Here is a 19,129-nt window from a genome sequence, read left to right as displayed (position 1 = left end):
AGACACTCCTTGTTTCCCTTGAGGATATACTTGATGAGTCTCCGTCTCTTTTTGAGTTGCTTCTCTATATAAAGTGCACAACCAGTATTTGAGCCAACTTTTCCCAGAGATCTCTTGATTGAGCTAATTATGGAGCCTTCATTTGGTTCAGATATCGGTGACATTGACCATAGTTCTACCACACCTCCCATCTGCATATCTATTGATTCTTGTAAGGCATGTACCATCCTAGCTTCTCTATTCTATTGTATATTTCTCCTTTTACTTTCTTCTCTCTTTAGCATGCCTATCTTTTGGTAGTGTAATCAACTCAAAACTCAACACGTTGCACTCACAAGCACTTTTCATTGAAGTGGAGGTATACGTTGTCGGAGGGGTTTTTGTCGAAAGGTTGTATCCACCAGGGATCAGAGATAGAAGGAAGTAGAGATAGGAGATGGAAGAGAAGAAAGAGAATAGACAAGAGGTAAACACAATAATGAAAAAGCACAATGAATCGAATCAATATGTATTGACAGAACCTGAAATTCTTTGTTTGGCACTACTCAGAAGCACTCTCCAGGCATTAGATCTCCTAGAGCTTCTTTGTAGAACAAAAATGTGGATCAGAAATAACCGCTCCTTCTTTGCTGCTCGGAACCCAAATGTGATGGCTCCATTGGCTTTGGAAGGGAGGTAAAATCCCAAGACGCCCAATCACGGATCTCCCAAATCACTTCTTCTTCCTCTTTCAGTTCAAACTGCAGTTTTCAGTCTATCAACAGCGATCGCGACGCGCGCGATTCCGCCAATCTGTCTTTTTTATGAAAAATCCCATAACCGACTGAAAAAGAAAATTGCTTTTTGCATGTCATCCTAATCTAAAAGTTTTTCTATCTTTTTCGGATTTTTACAATAAATAATATCCAACATATCTAAAATAGGCTAAATTATCCAAAAATCTAGTATTTTTAGATAATCCATGCCACTCACACTAGCACTAATGAGTCAGATCACATTGACTCTCTTGATCAATAAGAAAGTCAGATGATGATGCATTCCATGTTTTTTCACTCCATGTCCGCGTAGTGGCACGATAATGTGATTTATGGTCTTATGTGGTATTTTTTGCTACGAACTCGTCTTCAGGTTGTACTAACCCTTGCAAGATCTACTGGTTGGTTGGAGTGGAGACTTGGATTGTTTGATACTTCTTACGTGGGTTGCCTTTTCTTAATGGGGCTTCACTCTCTAGACGAGCAAGGAGTTTTTTTTTCTCTAGAGGTTGAGTTCTTGCCTTTCATGAGGTGACGTTGGAGGCCATTCATTTTACAAGTCTTTAGCTAGATATGCATCTCACTCTTTTTCTTTGGATTCTTCTCCTTTTTTCCATTCACATCGACATCTTGGGGAGGGAGAACGTGCTTACTTCTCCTTCCACCATTTGGTGGTGAGAGCGGGAAACCTTCTTCTCTTGGTACTTACAAGAATTTGATTACTTTAGAGACATTATTATTTGTACATTGTATCATTATCAGTCTCATTAGGATGATTATGATTGTCCAAGTGGTATTGTTGCAAGCATTTTGCATGAGCATAGCATCTTGCATTACCCCATGTATTGGCATTCTATTCTTATAAATATGAATTTGTGCATACTTATCCCTTTTCAAGTAGAGAGTGATCGACTCTAGATCTAGTATATTCACGACATCTCACATGGCAGTTTCCTTGGGCAGTTTCTATGGCAACTCTACAAGTTGTCAGGTACGAAAGGTACGATACGGTACGGTACGATAAAATACGGTACTAAATGGTAGCTTAAGATTTTATAAGGTACGGTACGATATTAGTACGAAAAAAAACTTGATTATTTTGGACTAAATATAATAGAATAGATATTTCAAGTCTAAATAGCAATGCTATTAGAGTATATGAGATGAATACTTGAGGGTAAAATGCCAAAACCTAATGTTGCATGCGCAACATGCACTACTGCTACCTACAACTTACAACTACATAGATGGGAGTGGATACATCATATATGAATGATCATATAAATAAGAGAAGTGTGGGCTTGAGAGAGAGAAGTTGAGAGAAATTGTTTGAATCTCAAATAACCTAATCTCATGGGAGAATCATATTAATATAAAGAGCATTTAGCTCATCCCAAAGTGTAGTTCGAATAGGAAAAGATGTATCCATTAAAATGGTACCTTAAGTATGGTATAGTATGAAACCTTTCGTATGTGGTACTAGTGCAACTATAGTTGAGAGAGAGAGAGAGAGAGAGAGTTGGGAGAGAAATAAGAAAGAAAGAAAGAAAAAAAAAGAACTGAGAAAGAAAAAAAAGAAAGTTGTAGGCTCGAAGGAGAGTGGCCAAAAAGTGCCTATTTTACCGTACTAAATCGTACGGATACGTACTATACCGTACCGTACTGTATGGTACGGATCGGTTCATACTACATACGAAGACAACCCTAATATGCCCCATACTTTTCTTCTTCACTGACACCCATAGGTGGTCGGGATATCTTATTTGTTTTGTGATATGTTGGATTAGATCATCCCTTTTCTTTCCCTAGGGGCACAGATGTGTGATAGGATGAAAAGATTCAATCAGCCTCAAAAAGGGGGAAAAAAGAAAAGAAAAATTCAAAGTGGTTCCATTTGTCTTTGGAGGTCCCTAGTAAGCCATTGGGCAGCCAACTAGCACCCTTTGTCCAATGCCTTGGCTTGTTTGGGGTAACCCTTTGGGCTCCATTGGTAAGTTGACTCCTTCTGGTGTACCGCGGTTGTCTTGCTTTTGGTCCAAGGTCTTAGAGTGAGATTTGCAATCTTTCCCACATTCCTGCCAGTACATTTGTAGTGTTAGTAGGTCCTTGGGTAGCTGACGTGCATCCTTGGTCCAAGGCCTTGGTTGTTTTGGGATGACACACTGTGGGATAATTGTGGGCTTCAGCTATGTTTATAGTCCCTTCTTGGCCCCAGTTTTGGGCTTAAGAGGTGGTGCTGAGCTAAAAATGCATTGTAAACTGATTAAATTTTTATTATAGTCCCAAAACTCAAATTTACCAAACTTTCATTAAAAAGAAACGTATTCCTAGAGGGTGTATGTGTCTCATAAGCCAAACTGCTAATTTTAGAGGATCCACTCATCTATAAATAGACTGCCCACCACTCAACCCGTCCTTGTTTTGGAGATTGTTGGCACCCTAACTCTGCTGTCCACACCCCTTCTTCCGGAGGATATCTCAGTTCAAGCTGCTGTCCACCAGCTGGCGCCTGCATCCAGCTCTCCTACTGTTGTTGGCGACTGTTTCCAGCCTGCCTACACTGTTAGACATCATCTACAGGCTGTGCATTGATGCAGTCTATCACTTGTTGCCTTTATTTGATCATCAATTGTTGTCACATGCTGCTGATGTCAGCATCTATTGCTGCATTTACTGATCTGACAGTATGTACAACCTGCCATATCCTCAAGACAACTGCATTATGCTGCAGCAGCTGTCGCCTTCATCATTCTGACTGATTTCAGTCTGCTGCCCATTCTCTCAAGCTGTCCAGCTCATTGGGCACTGATCTAGGCTCTACAAATTTTTGTTTCCTGCTTCCATATGCTTTTAGAGGCTAGTTGTTGCGTTTCAGGATCATTAAAGAGGATGACACTCTCTCCAACTCACTCTTTGTGCCTTGGTCCCAGAGACATGGGAGTTTGAGGTTTTGTCTTAACCTTGCATAGTGTGTTTACTGCATGAGCATTGTATTTACTCATTATTCTCCATTCATTTTCTATGTTCATTGTTTGAGAGTTACCGTAACTTTACTGAGCTCTTTTATTAGTTTGTGCTTTGTCATCTGATTGCGTGTTTTCCTTGTAGATGATTATTTCTTTATATCATCATCTTGGAATATCTCAGCACATTCTTCATCCCTAATGGCTCGCAAGAAGTGCACTTTACTCCCTCTAGTACTATCCTTTATCTTGCAGTACCTACTTCGACATTCCATTGTTTGAAGGATATTTCGCTCCTTCCATAGAGGAGGTCTTTTCCTTGTCATTGAGACTTTTGCTGGAAGGTCTACGTTTCACTCCCTTCATAGTGCATATCCTTTAGGTGCTATTGCTTGATTAGCTAGGACAGTGCAATCATCTCCGAGGTTAGCACCATGGTATCAGCATGATTCAATGTTCATCATTTTTCATTCTTTTTCTGTGTTTTTGAGTTTTCTTTGTCAATGTTTGCTATATACTTCGTGTTTTTTCCATAGACCCTACCATTTCTTAGCATGTATTAGAGCATACCATACCATTTCTCAGCGTGTATTAGAGCATACCATTCCATTTTTCAACATGGTTATTTTTACATGCGGATCCTTCCAAAGTTTGGATGTTGGTTGCTTCAGTCCATAAAATCTTTTCCTCTAATGGCTCAAACTACCAGAAAATGTTGAGATAACTTGAGAGATGGTTGGGGGATGAGAAAGAATGCTATAGAGAGAAATTTCAGAATTTCATTGTGAGAAACTCTGAAAAGCTACTATTGCCTTGTTCAAACAACCCTTAAAAACGTTTTTCCTGCTTGTATGGGCAAGTTTTGCCAAGTGACAACCTTTTAATCCCATTTTGTAGCATTATCTAGCTTATTAAATTAATTTTGAAAATAATTTAATAATTATTATAGTGCTCAAAAAATAATTTCACCAGCCAATAATTAAATTGGCTAGATTGATTTGTCTTCGAAGTATCTTTGAGCAGTTATTAGCCCTTAGACCGGCATTAAATTAATGCCTAGTCTCTAATGTCACCATTGATATTAGTGGCCAATAAAAAATTTGACACAAGGTACCGCCTAGTACGTGTCAAGCATAACTTATTACAACTTTTGACTTTGGCCCCAATTGATATCTCGGGGTCCTTTGGCACCAACTGATATCTTGGGGTTTTCGGTCCCATACTGAAATAATTAATTTGCACCTCACATGTGCAAGTCACATTAGCACATTTGATTAACTTTTGATCAAAAGCTAAGTAGAGCAATAAAATTTCACATTCTCGTGACAAACCACCCTCTTGAAATCTCTGCAATCGTCCTCGATTACATTGCATTGTGTCAAAGGAAAATGATACTGCATTGGAATTTCCATAAGGCATCACAATCACAACATTGGCCATTGTTGTCCTAACATGCCATATGCCCCAAACTTGCTGAAAATTTCCAGCTACCGTATACATAACATAAATATGAAAATTAGTCTAGAATTGTTGCTAGAAACCACCCATCGCATGCATCCATAACTCATGTTTCTCAACTATTTTGATTATCAACCATAGAAAAGCATTAATTCAGCATAAACCATGGCTGAAATTGTCGAGGGCATTTACTAACATGCTGTTGTCCATGGGACCAGCTGTAGACCATTGAAAACTAAGTATAAACTAATCATGAATTGATCACTTGCTGATTTTAGAATTGATCACAAACTGCTGCGAATGGGATCCCAAATTGATTAGTAACCAATGCAAAAACTGATGCAAAATTGATCGTAAATCTGATGCTGAGTTATCATAAACATGTGGCTGCAAGGAAGGTACATTGGCTGCATTTCCCTCATGACCAACATCAAATGGAGCAGTCGCATCATCAGCATGAATTCCGTACGTGGCATTTTGCATTCCACTCGGCATTCTTAGATACATCGAGCCTTGCATTCTTTGCATTGCTTGCTCAATGCCATAAGGATTGGGGTGATACTACCAACAGCTGAACCTTGACTAGGTATTGTATGGAAAATGGATTCTCCACCAAAATATTCGGGTCCCCGGATGCCCAACATTTGAATGCATGTCTTGGTGTCCAAAGTTCATTGGATTTGCACTACTAAGATGGCCTTGCATTTGCTATTCTTGCCCTACTAGCATCATATACTTCTGTGTATTTTCAGCATCGCGTGCATTTTGAGGCTGAATTGCCTTTTCTTTTGTTAGTTCATGTTGTTTCAAAACTTTAGATGATGATCTCTTCTTCTTCCCTTTGTTGTTCTTCTTAGCAGCATTCAAGAATTGTACAAATAAAGGATCCTTTCCCAATTGTGCAAAAATATGAGTTGTCATCCTAGACTGTGCCTTAAATTGATCATCGTCTTTGCTGCTGCTTCTTGCTACTCATCAGCAGTAGTAGACCTGATTTAACGTTGATTACTGCAAGCAATGAATTCAAGAAATTAAAAAAACACTTTACCACTTAAATCTTAGACAACCGATACCGGATTGGTTCCAATAATTGGCACCTGTTGTGGTATTTCTTTAGATTGTATTGCTTTAATTTGAAGTACACGGAGATATAGGCTGATATCTCTTCAAATCCAGTACAAGGTTGAAGGGGCTATCACAAATGACCAACATCAACTAGAATCAATTTGTCCCTAATTTGACTACAGATTAGGCACAAATTGGTCCTTAAACTCTTGCATGCTAGTCCATCCTAATTTCTGCTGTAAATTCAGGTTCTGACAGCAAATGTGTGTGCTATCCACTCCAATGGTTGTGAATTGTTGAGAACAGCTAAGGGAATGTCAAAGATGCTGAGAGTTATTGGTTGAGAGGAGAAAATTTTGATTTTCATTGCTGGAACTAGGCTTCAATCAGCTGTTGCTGATCCAAGACAGCATTAATGGCTGTTGCCTGCTGCTGGGAGCTTTCAAAATATCGTTGCCAGCCCCACATAGCTGTGATCTACAGATTTTAGTGTCTAAAATGCTGTTGTCTACTGCTGATAGGTCTCCTGTTGACTGCGACAGTTCCAGATAGGCTCTTGATCAGCTGGAATCCACTCTCACAGAAGCTCTTCACCTCTAGAATGGCCAACGTGAGCTTCAACTACTACTCTGATCATTGGGTCATCAATCAATTGGGATAGTCTCCAAGTTGGCAACCCTAATTTCTGTTGTAAATTAGCATTTTGACAACAAATGTGTTTGCTGTCCACCTCCAATTGTTGTGAATTGCTGAGAATGGCGGAGGAAATGTCAAAAGTTTTCAAGAATTGGTTGAGGAGAGAGAAAATTCTGATTTTCGTCACCAAAGCTAGGCTCAATCAGCTGTCACGTAGTCCAAGACAGCATTACTGGCTGTTGCTTACTACCAAAAGTCTTCAATACTATTGCTAGCCCAATAGAGCTGTGGCCTACAAAATGCAATGTTTAGAATGTCATCACCTATTTCTGATGGGTCTCCTGCTGGCTTTTGATCAGCTCTTGATTGGTTGGAATCCACTTTCGCAACAGTTTTCTATCTCTAGAATGGCCAACATCAGCCTCAGCCTCAATCAGCTCCTAAGAACATCCACTTGCTTGGTGTTAGCTTCCATGCTTCAGGTGACTTATTCATTCATTTGAGTTTCTCTTCTCTTCTTAGTGTTTGCCGTTCAAACTTAGCGTTTCTCCTTGCAAACTCTACTGTCTTTCTGGTTGCTCAGCCATTTCTTGACATGTCCCCCTCTATATAACTTGGGGTTTTGGGACCTATCACTTTGACTTAACTGACTTGTACTCCACATGTACTTCAGACTTGTGCACAAATTAATGATGCCAAAACTAAGCATTAAAAATTGTGTGTCCCCATGACATGTAATGCTAAACCATATGCCATTGTAAATGGAGAAATGGTGGGAAAGTCGTATGAGTAAAGAAAAGCATGTCACCTCTTCCTCATGCGCTCAATAGTTATCTTTTTATCTCATGTGGCCAATATTTGTATAGGATGTTACCAAACAGGAATGCTACCAATGAGCTCTTATCTATGACGATGCCCTTACTTGACTCAGTCTAGAAAAACTATGGCCTGGTGTAAGATAAAATGAAAGATCGCTTCGGGAAAGATAGAGAAAAACGATGAAAACCCTGAGCACGAGTGATTCTTCTCCTCCCAACCACGCCTAGATAAGTGCTGGCATCTCTCTCCCCGTTTCCTCTGCCAGCCGTCAACTTTTCTTGAGTCCTACTATTCTTGGACTCTCTTACTCTCTAGGCTCCCCTTAACCCTGTTCGGGCGCCCAAGAGTCCGGACGGTCATTCTCGTGCATGTTCCCCTAGATTTACCTTAACATCACATTAAATATCACTTTAATGTCACATTCAATATTTGTGACCTTAATGTCACATTAAATATCACATTAATGTCACATTAATGTCACATTTCCTTCCCCTTAAGAATCGGTTTCGTCCTCGAAAACGATACTTGGAAGGTCTAACTGTAAATCGGGAAACCTTTTCTTTAAAATACTTACTCGCTTCCATGTTGAGCTTTCTTCTGAACAATCTTTCCACTTAACCAAACATTCCTGATAAATAGTATTCCTTGTTCGTCTGTTACGAACATTTAATATTTTTTCTGGTTCATGTGGATTAGATTGGTCATAGAATAGCTCCTCAATATCATCATTTAAGATTAGATTATCAAAATCACCTAGCTTCTTCCTTAATTTACTTGCATGAAAAACTGGATGTATTTTACTACCAACAGGTAGTTGGAGCTTGTAAGCCAATTCTCCCACCTTTTTAAGTATTATGAAAGGACCACAATACCTTGGTGAAAGCTTTGGACATTGTCCCTTTTTCATAGTTTTAGTTTGTTCAGGCACCTTAAGATAGACCAATTCTCCTTCTTCAAAGGAGATGTCTCTTCGGTGAGGATCTGCATATGCTCTAGTGCGATTTTGAGCTTTTTTAATATTTTCTTGAGCAAATTTTAACATACTATTAATATCCTCCAAAAAATCTTTAGCTGCCTGAACCTTTTCCTTATGCAGTTCCACTGCAAAAGGAGCTCTGGGCTGAAAGCCATACATTAACATAAATGGACTATATCCAGTGGAAGAGTGCTTGGCACTGTTATATGCAAACTCTGCTATCGGTAAATACTCTTCCCAATTAGTTTGCCTTTTAATTACATATGCCCTAAGCATATCTTCAAGAATTTGGTTAACCCTTTCAGTTTGCCCATCTGTTTGCGGGTGATCCGCCGTACTCATGCTAAGTTTAGTATCCAATTTCCTAAATACCGCACGCCAAAAATGGCTATTAAATTTTCTATCCCGATCAGAAACTATATTTGCTTGAAGGCCATACAATCGGTATATATTCTCTACGAACAATCTAGCCAATTCTGGTGTTTTAACATCAGTTGAAGTTGGAATGAACCTAGCCATTTTGGTTAACCTATCCACAATTACCCACACAGAGTCGTGCCCCCTCTGTGTTCTAGGTAAAGCAACAATAAAGTCCATGGAGATACTCTCCCATTTTCCCGAAGGAATTTCTAATGGATGGAGAAGTCCTCCCATTTTTAATCTTTCAGCTTTATTAACCTGGCATTTATTACATTTGACCACATAGTCAAGGACGTCCTTATTCATTCCAGGCCAATAGAACTGCCTTTTAATAAGACTATAAGTCTTATTAACTCTTGGATGTCCCGCGCTAGGGGTATCATGATACTCAAAGAGCATCTGGCGCCTTATTTCTATATCTTTCGAGACACATACCCTACCCTTGTAGAGTAAATAACCATTATCAATGGTAAAATTCTTCCACTTGAATCCAATTTGAGCAACCCCTGATGCTCCATTTCCTTGTTGAACATCGTCAGATATTCCTTCCTCAGTAGAAGCACTTTCATTTGGATCCCCATTTTTTATTGCTTCCCATATGTTGGATTATGCCGGATCAACCTGGCATTTCCCTTTTAGAGATTCAAGCAAATTGGAAGTGAACTGAGTAAAACTCAATTCATTAATGATGGGCATTTTGCTAAGTGCATCAGCTACTATATTATATTTTCCTTTTCTATATCTTATCTCATAGTCGAACTCTTGGAGGAGTTCGGCCCATTTGGCTTTACGCCAGTGTAAATCCGGTTGATCATTAAGCCACTTAATGCTTTCATGATCCGATAAAATCAAAAGTTTGGCACCATACAAATAGTGCCTCCATTTCTTCATTGCATGTACTATTGTATACAGCTCCCTCTCATAAACAGAATAATTCTGTTTTGCACGGTCTAATTTCTTGCTTTCAAAAGCAATTGGTCGACCTTCTTGCAATAAGACCGCGCCTATTGCCTTATCACTGGCATCAGCTTCAACCACAAATGGTTTATTGGGATCCACTATTAATAATACTGGAGCTGTAGCAATAGCTACCTTAAGTTTTTGAAAACTTTCATTTTGGTCTGTTCCCCAATTAAAACTTTTTCCTTTCCCTTTAAGTTGGTCTGTCATTGGAACAGCTATTTTGGTATAATCTCGAATGAATCTACGATAAAATCCAGATAAACCTAGGAAGATCTGCAGCTCTTCCAGGTTCCTTGGAGGTGGCCATTCAATAATTGCCCTTACTTTTTCTGGATCCATGTTGATTCTCTCTTTCGAGATAATATGCCCCAAATATTTGACCTCTTGTGCAAAGAATTCACATTTAGTTTTTTTCGCATAAAGGGAATGTGTTCTTAACAGTTGGAATACTAATTGTAAGTGTTCCAAATGTTTTTCTCTTGATTTACTAAAGATCAAGATATCATCCAAGAAGACTACTACAAAATGTCCTAGATAGGGCCGTAAAACACTATTCATCAGCTTCATAAAGGTAGCTGGTGCATTAGTGAGGCCAAAAGGCATCACCAAAAAATCATAATGCCCGTATCTAGTACGAAATGCCGTCTTGGAAACATCTTGTGCCTTAATTCTTACTTGGTGATAGCCTGATCTTAAATCTATCTTTGTGAAGAATTTTGCCCCTTGTAATTGATCAAAAAGATCTTCCATTCTGGGCATAGGAAATTTATTCTTCATCGTTATTTTATTAAGTGCTCTATAGTCAACACAAAGTCGCATAGAACCATCTTTTTTCTTTACCAATAAAATTGGTGAAGCCCAAGGTGAATTACTGGGTTGAATAAACCCTTTATCCAGTAATCCTTAATTTGTCTTTCAACTTCTTGATGTTGTGTTTCACTTAACCTATACGGTGGTTTGGAAATAGGTGTGTATCCTTATTTATATCAATTGGGTGATTTATATCACCCCTATCTGGTGGAAGACCACTTGGTAAGTCAGAAGGAAACACATCCTTAAAATCATCTAACAAACTACTTAATTCATTATTAACATTCAACTCACAAACGTAAGAAAATTGTTGCTTTATATTACAGAAAGTAAAAGTATTCTGTACAGGAAGAGACCATAACATATATACCTCACAAACTTCCTTCTTTATCAGCTTCTGAACTTCAGTAGAACACAGTAAAGGATTATCAGATACTTCATGTTCACCTTGAATGACAAAAGTCTTACCATCCCTTTCAAATTCCAGTGTATTATGGTGATAACTACGTTTTAAGGATGGTTCCAATCCCCATAGCCACTCCCTCCCTAGAGCAATATCAGCTCTTTCCATGTTCATTATTTGGAAATCAAGTTTATCTTTATATCCTTGAATCTCAATTTCCAAATTGGATACCATTGTATCCCATATTTTATTATCTTGGCCTTGCATCATGCGAACAACATATTGATGTCCACTCTTTTGTTGGGGAAGTTTCAATTTTTTGACAAGTGCATAATTTATAAAATTATGTGTGGCAGAGTCATCAATCATGACTCTAACCCTTTTTCCAGCTATCAATCCATGTACTCTAAGTAAATCATATGGCCCAAAAGTAGGCTGCCACATAGAAGTTGACATACAATACTTATGTTGTACATCCATGTGCAAGACCTCTAAAGATTTGTACTTTTCATGGCCCTTTAATTCTAAGGTCTGCACTACATGGATTTGTTTTTTTTTCCCTTGCCTTTGTCCTTATCCTTTCCTTTGTCTTCCCTCTTTTTATTTTGAGAGCAATTCCAAGCAGCATGGTTAGGGGATAGGCAATTGAAACACAACTTTTCTTTTTTGGCCTTATCAAAGTGATCAGGAGTTAACTTTGGCCTCATATATGGTTTCTTTTCAAAAGGTTGTTTTTTACCCTTAAAGAATGGCATTTTCCTTTTAAATTTGCCCACAAATTTTGAGGTTTCCAATTCCTTAGACTTGGGCTCCATATCAGTGAGACTAGTGAGTGTACCTGGACGCATACTATCTTCATGAATTAATGCAAATTTAATTGCCTCCTCCAGCGTCTTAGGTAAACTCCGTTTTACTTCCTTTTTACAGGCTTTATCGAGTCCCCTAATGAATCCTCTTGTTTTTTGAAATTCATCTATTCCTTCCAATTTGAGGATTATCTCACGATATTCCTCCAGATATGTCAGCAGGGGTCTTTCCTTTTGTCTGACATAATCCCAATCTTCCTAATTTCTTTCCATTTCATTTTCAGGAAGAAGTTCTTTCAAAAAGACGGATTCAAATTGAGCCCAAGTTTCAGGTATTTTATTCGCCTCCTTTAAAGTTCGCCACCACTTATATGCTTTGGGCCCCAAAGTTAAACTAGCCTCCAGTGCTTGGAGATGTGGTGGAGTATTTTTTAGTTTATGTAAATCTTCCCATTTTTGGAGGAAATTAAAGATTGTATCTTTATTCCTATCTTTTTCCTCCCCGTAAAATTGAGGTGGTTTCATATCCTTTAGAACTGGATTATCCCTCAATTTATGGTAAGGTTGGGGTTCCTTAGGATCTCGCATAGTCACATCTAAATCTTTCGATGAAGATGGGACATCTGAGATTTCTATCTTTTTTTTATCTCTTTCCAACAATAAAGTTAATTGAGATTTTATTTCAGTGAGTGTTTGGGTTAAAAATTCCATTTGAATCCCCTGAGCTTGCACACGAGCAGTAAGATCATCAAATTGCTCTCGTGTAGTAAAAAATTCTTCCCACTGTTCTTCTTGCATGTCTGGTTCCTGGGGATCTACCATAGGGTGGTCCCCAGAACTAGAACTTTCCATTACTTTCTCTTTCCCTCTTTCTGCCATTAATACACTGGAATTGGAAAGCAAAGATAAGAAATTTGCATACAAAGTAAAGTACTTCCTTGATTTTAATGGCAGACAGTGGTTGCTGGTTTGGAAATGAACCCGAAGAGTAAGGAACAGATTTTATCTTCCCGGATTAGAGCAGTGAAGCAATCATGCTGGAAATTCAATTTCTTGACTTCAGTCGTGTATGACATTTTTCTGTCCGTTCCATGACGTTTTTCTGTCCTCACAGCAGTCGCCTTACGCACAGCAATCGTGACAACAGTCATGTCACGTTTCACGTTTTGCCTCCGTTGATCACGATCGGATCACGTTTTGCCTCACGGCTGATGCAGCTGACGCCTCACCTTTCGTTGACTAGAAACGGAGTCTTTTTTTTTCTCACGCTGGTTCGTTCTGCAGGCTTTGACCAGAGACGAATCCCCTTTTCGCTTTACGCCAGTCGTTTCACAAAAATGTCACTTATGTGACGTGGCGTACCACATATAACTTCTTCGAAATGTTTTTCGTCGATTAATGGTTTTGAACCTCACGCGACTGGTATGCTGGCGGGCAACCCGTCGACTGATGGCGGGCATCTCGTCGACTGAAATGCTGGCGGGCGAGCCTCAGCTTGATTAGTGAATGGCGGGTGGGCAACTCGTCGACTGAAACGAACCACGAGACCATCGATGAAGAAATCCACAAATCCACACGACACTACATGTCGGCTCTGATACCAATGTAAGATCAAATGAAAGATTGCTTCGGGAAAGACAGAGAAAAACAATGAAAACCCTGAGCTTGAGTGATTCTTCTCCTCCCAACCACGCCTAGATAAGTGCTGGCATCTCTCTCCCCGTTTCCTCTGCCAGCCGTCAACTTTTCTTGAGTCCTACTATTCTTGGACTCTCTTACTCTCTAGGCTCCCCTTAACCCCGTTCGGGCGCCCAAGAGCCTGGACGGTCATTCTCGTGCATGTTCCCCTAGATTTACCTTAACATCACATTAAATATCACTTTAATGTCACATTCAATATTTGTGACCTTAATGTCACATTAAATATCACTTTAATGTCACATTAATGTCACACCTGGGAATCATGCTTTAGTCATAAACTATGGTGTATGGCCACATTCACTGTTTTGTACTTGCAGATTTTTGTTGTGGAGAGAGTAAGCTTATGCTGCACCACTGTACTCTTTGATTCTCATAGTGGAATCATGTTCCTACGAAGATCACAATGGGGACTGGGGGAGTGGATATGGAGGGATCTCTTTCTGGACAGACCCTATTATGTCCCATTAGCAGGATCAGAGCAGATTCACGTCACAGGGCTTCACATGAAACTGTCTAATCTTTTTTGGAGTTTTCACACTCTAGACACCTTGTTTAGAGGCTGTCCAATGTTTTTTCTGCCTTGATTCCACGTCTTGCATGGCCACTGCTTGCTTAACTCATTCCTTGCTTGTGGTTCATTGGAGTATTTTTCTATACTATTTATCGTGTATAGACTATTAGGCACTCTGAATTGATTGCAACCATGTGGTCTTTTATTCAACATGCATTGACCAGGATGCTTACTTTCATCAACCATAAAGTACTCCCTTTATGATTGTCTAGAATGGGGAAACTGATGAGTATCATGGTTCTATTTGTCCATCTTTGCACTATGAAGTTAAAAATGAACACAAAGGAGATGAAATAACCTGTAAGCTCATAATCAGAAGGGTTTTTCCAGCACATACAGATGTTCTGTGCACTAGTTCTGTCTCATTCAATTAAATCCATGGTTTCTTGCAGATGGGTTTGGGTTTTGGCATGATCTTGGCTATGACAGTAGCCATAGGCTTAGGAACAGTTGTAAAATCATTCACAAAGGATTCAGCGGTCTTGGCTATTTTGGCAAAGGGTACCCTGGTAATGCCTTGATTCTGCCTAAAGCCTTATTGTGTTTTGGTTGTGCCCAAAGATTATAAATTCTAAATGCCTCACTTGTCACTCCAGTTTGTTGCGGGCACACAACCTTTGAATGCTCTTGCTTTTGTTTTTGATGGCATTCTTTATGGAGTTAGAGACTTTGAGTTTGCAGCTTACTCCATGGTGAGTAGAATTTGATGCAATTCAGAGTGGCAAATTCTTACAAAGTATTTCGTATAATTGGACATGTATCTCATTTACATAAAAGTGATTGTTGTTACTGCAGATGGTTGTAGGTTTGGTCTCTTCTTTATGTCTACTTGTAGCACCTTCATACCTAGGCCTTTCTGGTGTATGGCTGGGCTTGACAATTTTGATGGGTTTACGAGTTGCTGCTGGGATTGAGAGGTACTTAAGTTTATGATCACCTGAATGACATGTTTCTCTGAGCTGGTCAAAGGCCCTCATTTTTGGTTATGACAGGTTCAAAAGGAGAGAAAATTCACAAAGGTGGTTTTTTCTAGGTTGAAGGCTTCAAGAGGACCATGGCGGTTCTTACGGCACATCACCTGAAAGTTATTTGCAATGAGCTGGATATACTAAAGATTTTTTGTAGTACATGTTTATGGTTAACTTCAAATCCATACATAGTCAATTGGTTCAGAACTGGGAATGAAGAAAACCAGCAGCTCACATCCAATGGTGGATTTGCTAGTGCAACACATCTCATTTTTCATACCAAGACAACTTCAAGGCATTAGGGACTATGGCTACATCATTCCCTGATTTTTGGTCAGTATACAACAGAGGTGTGAAAATGTGTGTCTTATGGGGTTGCTATATCATTAAACTGGATCCCAGCTATTGGGAACTGGTATATTGGTCACCTAACTGTCGAGAAATTATAGGCGATTGCAGCTTCTTGGCTCACACAGCAATCTGATGGTTATTACCAAAGGGCAACTCAGAATCTTTACTTTATTTCAGGCATGTGCTTTTGGCACCAGAGAGTGCATATACAGAGGGCAGACTACCCATGAAGTTACTCGTCCATGCAGGCATGTGTACAAGATACAGGGGCTTTTGTTGGAACTGCACCCCTTGCGATTAACATGAGCTGCAGTAAGAAGAATTGGACATTCAGAGGATTTTTGTTCATTCAAATAATAGACACTGCATACATTCGTATATCTTCTGTGACTCCTTTTAAAAAATCTGTAAAAATTTTATTTGATGGTACAAATATTGTTTTATCTTCTCCACAACATAAGGCCTGTTACAGGAAGTGCTAAGTGAAGAGAAACCTGGACTCTAGAAATATATGTTCTATTGAATAAGTTGTCAGTTCCTTCTGTCTGTTCTCAACTCGTCCTTTTGGCCTGGTGGCTCAGGAGGCGATGATAAAGATGTAAGCTGGACATTTTTTTTTTCGCACAACACCCCTTTTGCACACATTTCCCAATGCGATGAGCATTGAAACCTTGGCCTACCATGTCTGGCAATGTCAATCAGGTAAATGTAATGGTGGTGACTAATCTCACTTGCTATAAAAGAAGCTTATTGTTTAAGCTTGTTTGAAAGAGGATTCGAACAACGTTCTCCCAACTAAAAGTAGCAGATGTAGTTTAGGTAGATATGAGATTGGTTTTTTGCGTTCTCTTCTGTTCAAGGTGGATATTAAGGCATTGATTTTGGCAGCTTGTGCTCTAGAACCTAAAGAAGCACCCCTTGCTGCTGATTAGCAAACAAAACCTCTCTGGTGTGTGATCTTTTGAAAAGTTTGGAAGATCCAATGCTAACTGTAATTGTAGGTCAAGTCTCTATGTTTAATTGCACCCTTCTTGTGGACTAGAGGTCTTAGGAGCTTTAGCTTGTCTCACACTGATGCTTGGCTACTGGGAGCAGACTGTGTTTGGGCAAAGCCTTTCTTAATTTTCCATAGTTTCTAGCACCCTAGTCCCCTCTTGTTTGTGAATAGTTTCTAGCACCCTAGTGCCCTCCTGTTTGTGAATAGTTCAGCTTAACAACTCGACACTCAGAATTTCTGCCACTCCTCAGAGTAGCTTCACTGATATTGATTTTGGAGATTTTTTTTGGGCTATGGGATTGTGCAGCAATACTAGTCATCAGAACTCAAGTCATATACCGTAGAGGGAGATGCATACTAGTGCAGCAGTTACGAGTCCTACACATTATCTCTTCTCACCACAATCATTCCTTTTCTCTGCCCAGATTGCACCAACTCTCTTGTCACAGTGAACAGGATGCGCCCAAGTATCGTTTGCTTTTTTCTCAGAACTAAACCAGCAATCATTTTGAAAGAGCAACAATGCTTGTGTGATCCTTTACAGAACAAAATACATTTCCAATTGAAGGCTACCATGTCGTTGCCTGCTAATACAGATTGAAGGCATCTTGACTTCTTTTCAGTGTTCTATCCTCACTTAGACCTGATATGCAAAGCCAGAGAATGTGGATGATTAAGGGGCCTTGGATGTTAAACCCAAGTATTTCCAGCTGACAATATATGTGGCCATGGTACATGCAAGCTTCGGTGGTCTGATGGTTTGTGGATCCTTTTGCAGCAGGCCGATCCAATGCCATTGCTGGATGTCCAGAGAGTGATTGTGAAGTTCTGGGGGAAGCCCTCTAAAGCAGGGTTTTCTTCAAGCCATTTGGGTAGTACTTGCATTGTTTTATGCCTTGGTTGCAGCAATGGTGGATGTAAGGATTGATCTTCATTATCTGCAGCGGAAAGGTCCTTTAAAGCATACCAGAAAAGTGGCTTGTCTCATTTGCTTTCTTACTCTTGGATACGAGTTTTGGGCCCTGCATCTCTTGCCAATTCTGCCTTTGTGGGCATGCTAGTATATGTTGCAGACATCAGAGTAGGCATCATGGCACCATCTCAATGTTTGACCCACTTGGTCTGAGGCACAGTAAATTTCGAGATGGATCCAAAATGAGATGGTATTGGACACTTATCCAAGTCTTTGTTTCTTTGAGCTCGTCAATACTCGCCTAACAAGTGGATTTCTTGGAACCTTAAAAATTTTTGTAGCATTCTTTCTTATTTCCAGGATGGTGATAATAGTATTCCTGATCTCATAGAAACATATGCAGGTAGGGCATGTAGGAGTGTGTCAGATCAAATAGATGGATTTTCTGCTTAAGACAACTTTGCTGCCCCTGTCAAGTCAGGCAGAAAGAACATCCACAGACTCTCAAGGGGACATATGGAGTTGCCCGATGGCACTTCGGACCCCATGGGACAGGTGTACATCCATGTATCTTGGGCGTATAATGAAGCCGTCGGGCGTGAGGTGTAGGAGGTGCTCTCGGTAGAAGGTCATCTTCTCCTCGAGATCCTCGGCGGTAACACCCATGTCTTGGCTGTGTATAGCTGAATAATATCCGCCCTGATGACGCGGTTCAACTCCTCTCGGCTAGGTGGGGGAAGTCCAGACTATATTGTAGGGGTGGGAGGTGGTCCATGTGTAGCCCATGCAATTGCAGCGAGGCTTGAGTACGGGCGTAACAACATTCAGTGTCCCCTTGTGATGCGAGTTGTTTGGATGATTCTAGTGCGAGGCAGGAGTAGTTGTGTCGCGGTAGGCTCCAAAGCATGTGCAGGAGTTTGTGTGCACTAAAAGGAGTTTGTGTGCCCTAGAGATAGAGAGTCTTGGGTCTAGCAAAGGCATGAGAGAGCAATGGCAGCGCTTTGGACTTGCAATGAGGATAGCATTGCTTGTTGCCAGTTTCTTGATAGCATTGCTTGCTGAATCTTCCAGTGGCAAATGCACAATACTTATTTGGAATGAACATTGAAGTTTTTTGTTTGGTATAAAATTGAGTCGTTTAATTGTCAAGGTCAAAAACATATGAAGCACAGTTTTTGAACATACGGTAATGATTGAACTGGACTATCAACTGCCTTCAAGCTGATTGCACTTGAAGTGGTGTTAAAGTTGCACTCCTTTTTATAGCTTGGTTGATTGTTGCGAAGGCAGAACTACTGGATGAGAGGTATTACGACGATTCTTATTCAGTTGTTTTAACCTGCTGCCAATCATCCTTTTTCTGAGCTGACATGAATAAGTTGGCACCATAACAGGAGCATAAAACAGAGGGGAAGCAATATCCACATTTTGCAGGGATGTGAATATTAATGAGTGGATGGATACAGCCAACATCACCAAGCGGGAGTAGGTGCAGGATGACATATGCCTGAAGAGATATTGAAAGAACCTCCATCCAGAAATTGTTTTACAAAC

The 19,129-nt window shown here is 39.9% G+C and overlaps 1 protein-coding gene across 2 annotated transcripts in view; it reads left to right on the top strand.

The window, feature by feature from the left end:
- Window positions 1–16,400, top strand: part of LOC148015391 (protein DETOXIFICATION 44, chloroplastic-like) — a 74,377-nt gene extending 57,977 nt beyond the window's left edge. For both annotated transcript variants that reach the window (XM_087665797.1, XM_087665798.1), the window contains exons 10-13: window positions 14,739–14,855; window positions 14,943–15,038; window positions 15,142–15,263; window positions 15,380–16,400. In XM_087665797.1, the coding sequence (XP_087521923.1) occupies window positions 14,739–14,855; window positions 14,943–15,038; window positions 15,142–15,263; window positions 15,380–15,428 (384 nt within the window). In that variant the 3' untranslated portion in view covers window positions 15,429–16,400. The remainder of the gene's footprint in view (window positions 1–14,738; window positions 14,856–14,942; window positions 15,039–15,141; window positions 15,264–15,379) is intronic.
- The last annotated feature ends 2,729 nt before the right edge of the window (window positions 16,401–19,129 follow it).

Source organism: Lygodium microphyllum, chromosome 24, assembly GCF_053477565.2.
Source record: "Lygodium microphyllum isolate KBCC chromosome 24, Lygodium_microphyllum_v1.1.10, whole genome shotgun sequence".
Taxonomy (NCBI): Eukaryota; Viridiplantae; Streptophyta; class Polypodiopsida; order Schizaeales; family Lygodiaceae; genus Lygodium; species Lygodium microphyllum.
Note: the sequence above shows the minus strand (reverse complement) of the source record. Positions and strands in the feature narration are given on the sequence as shown.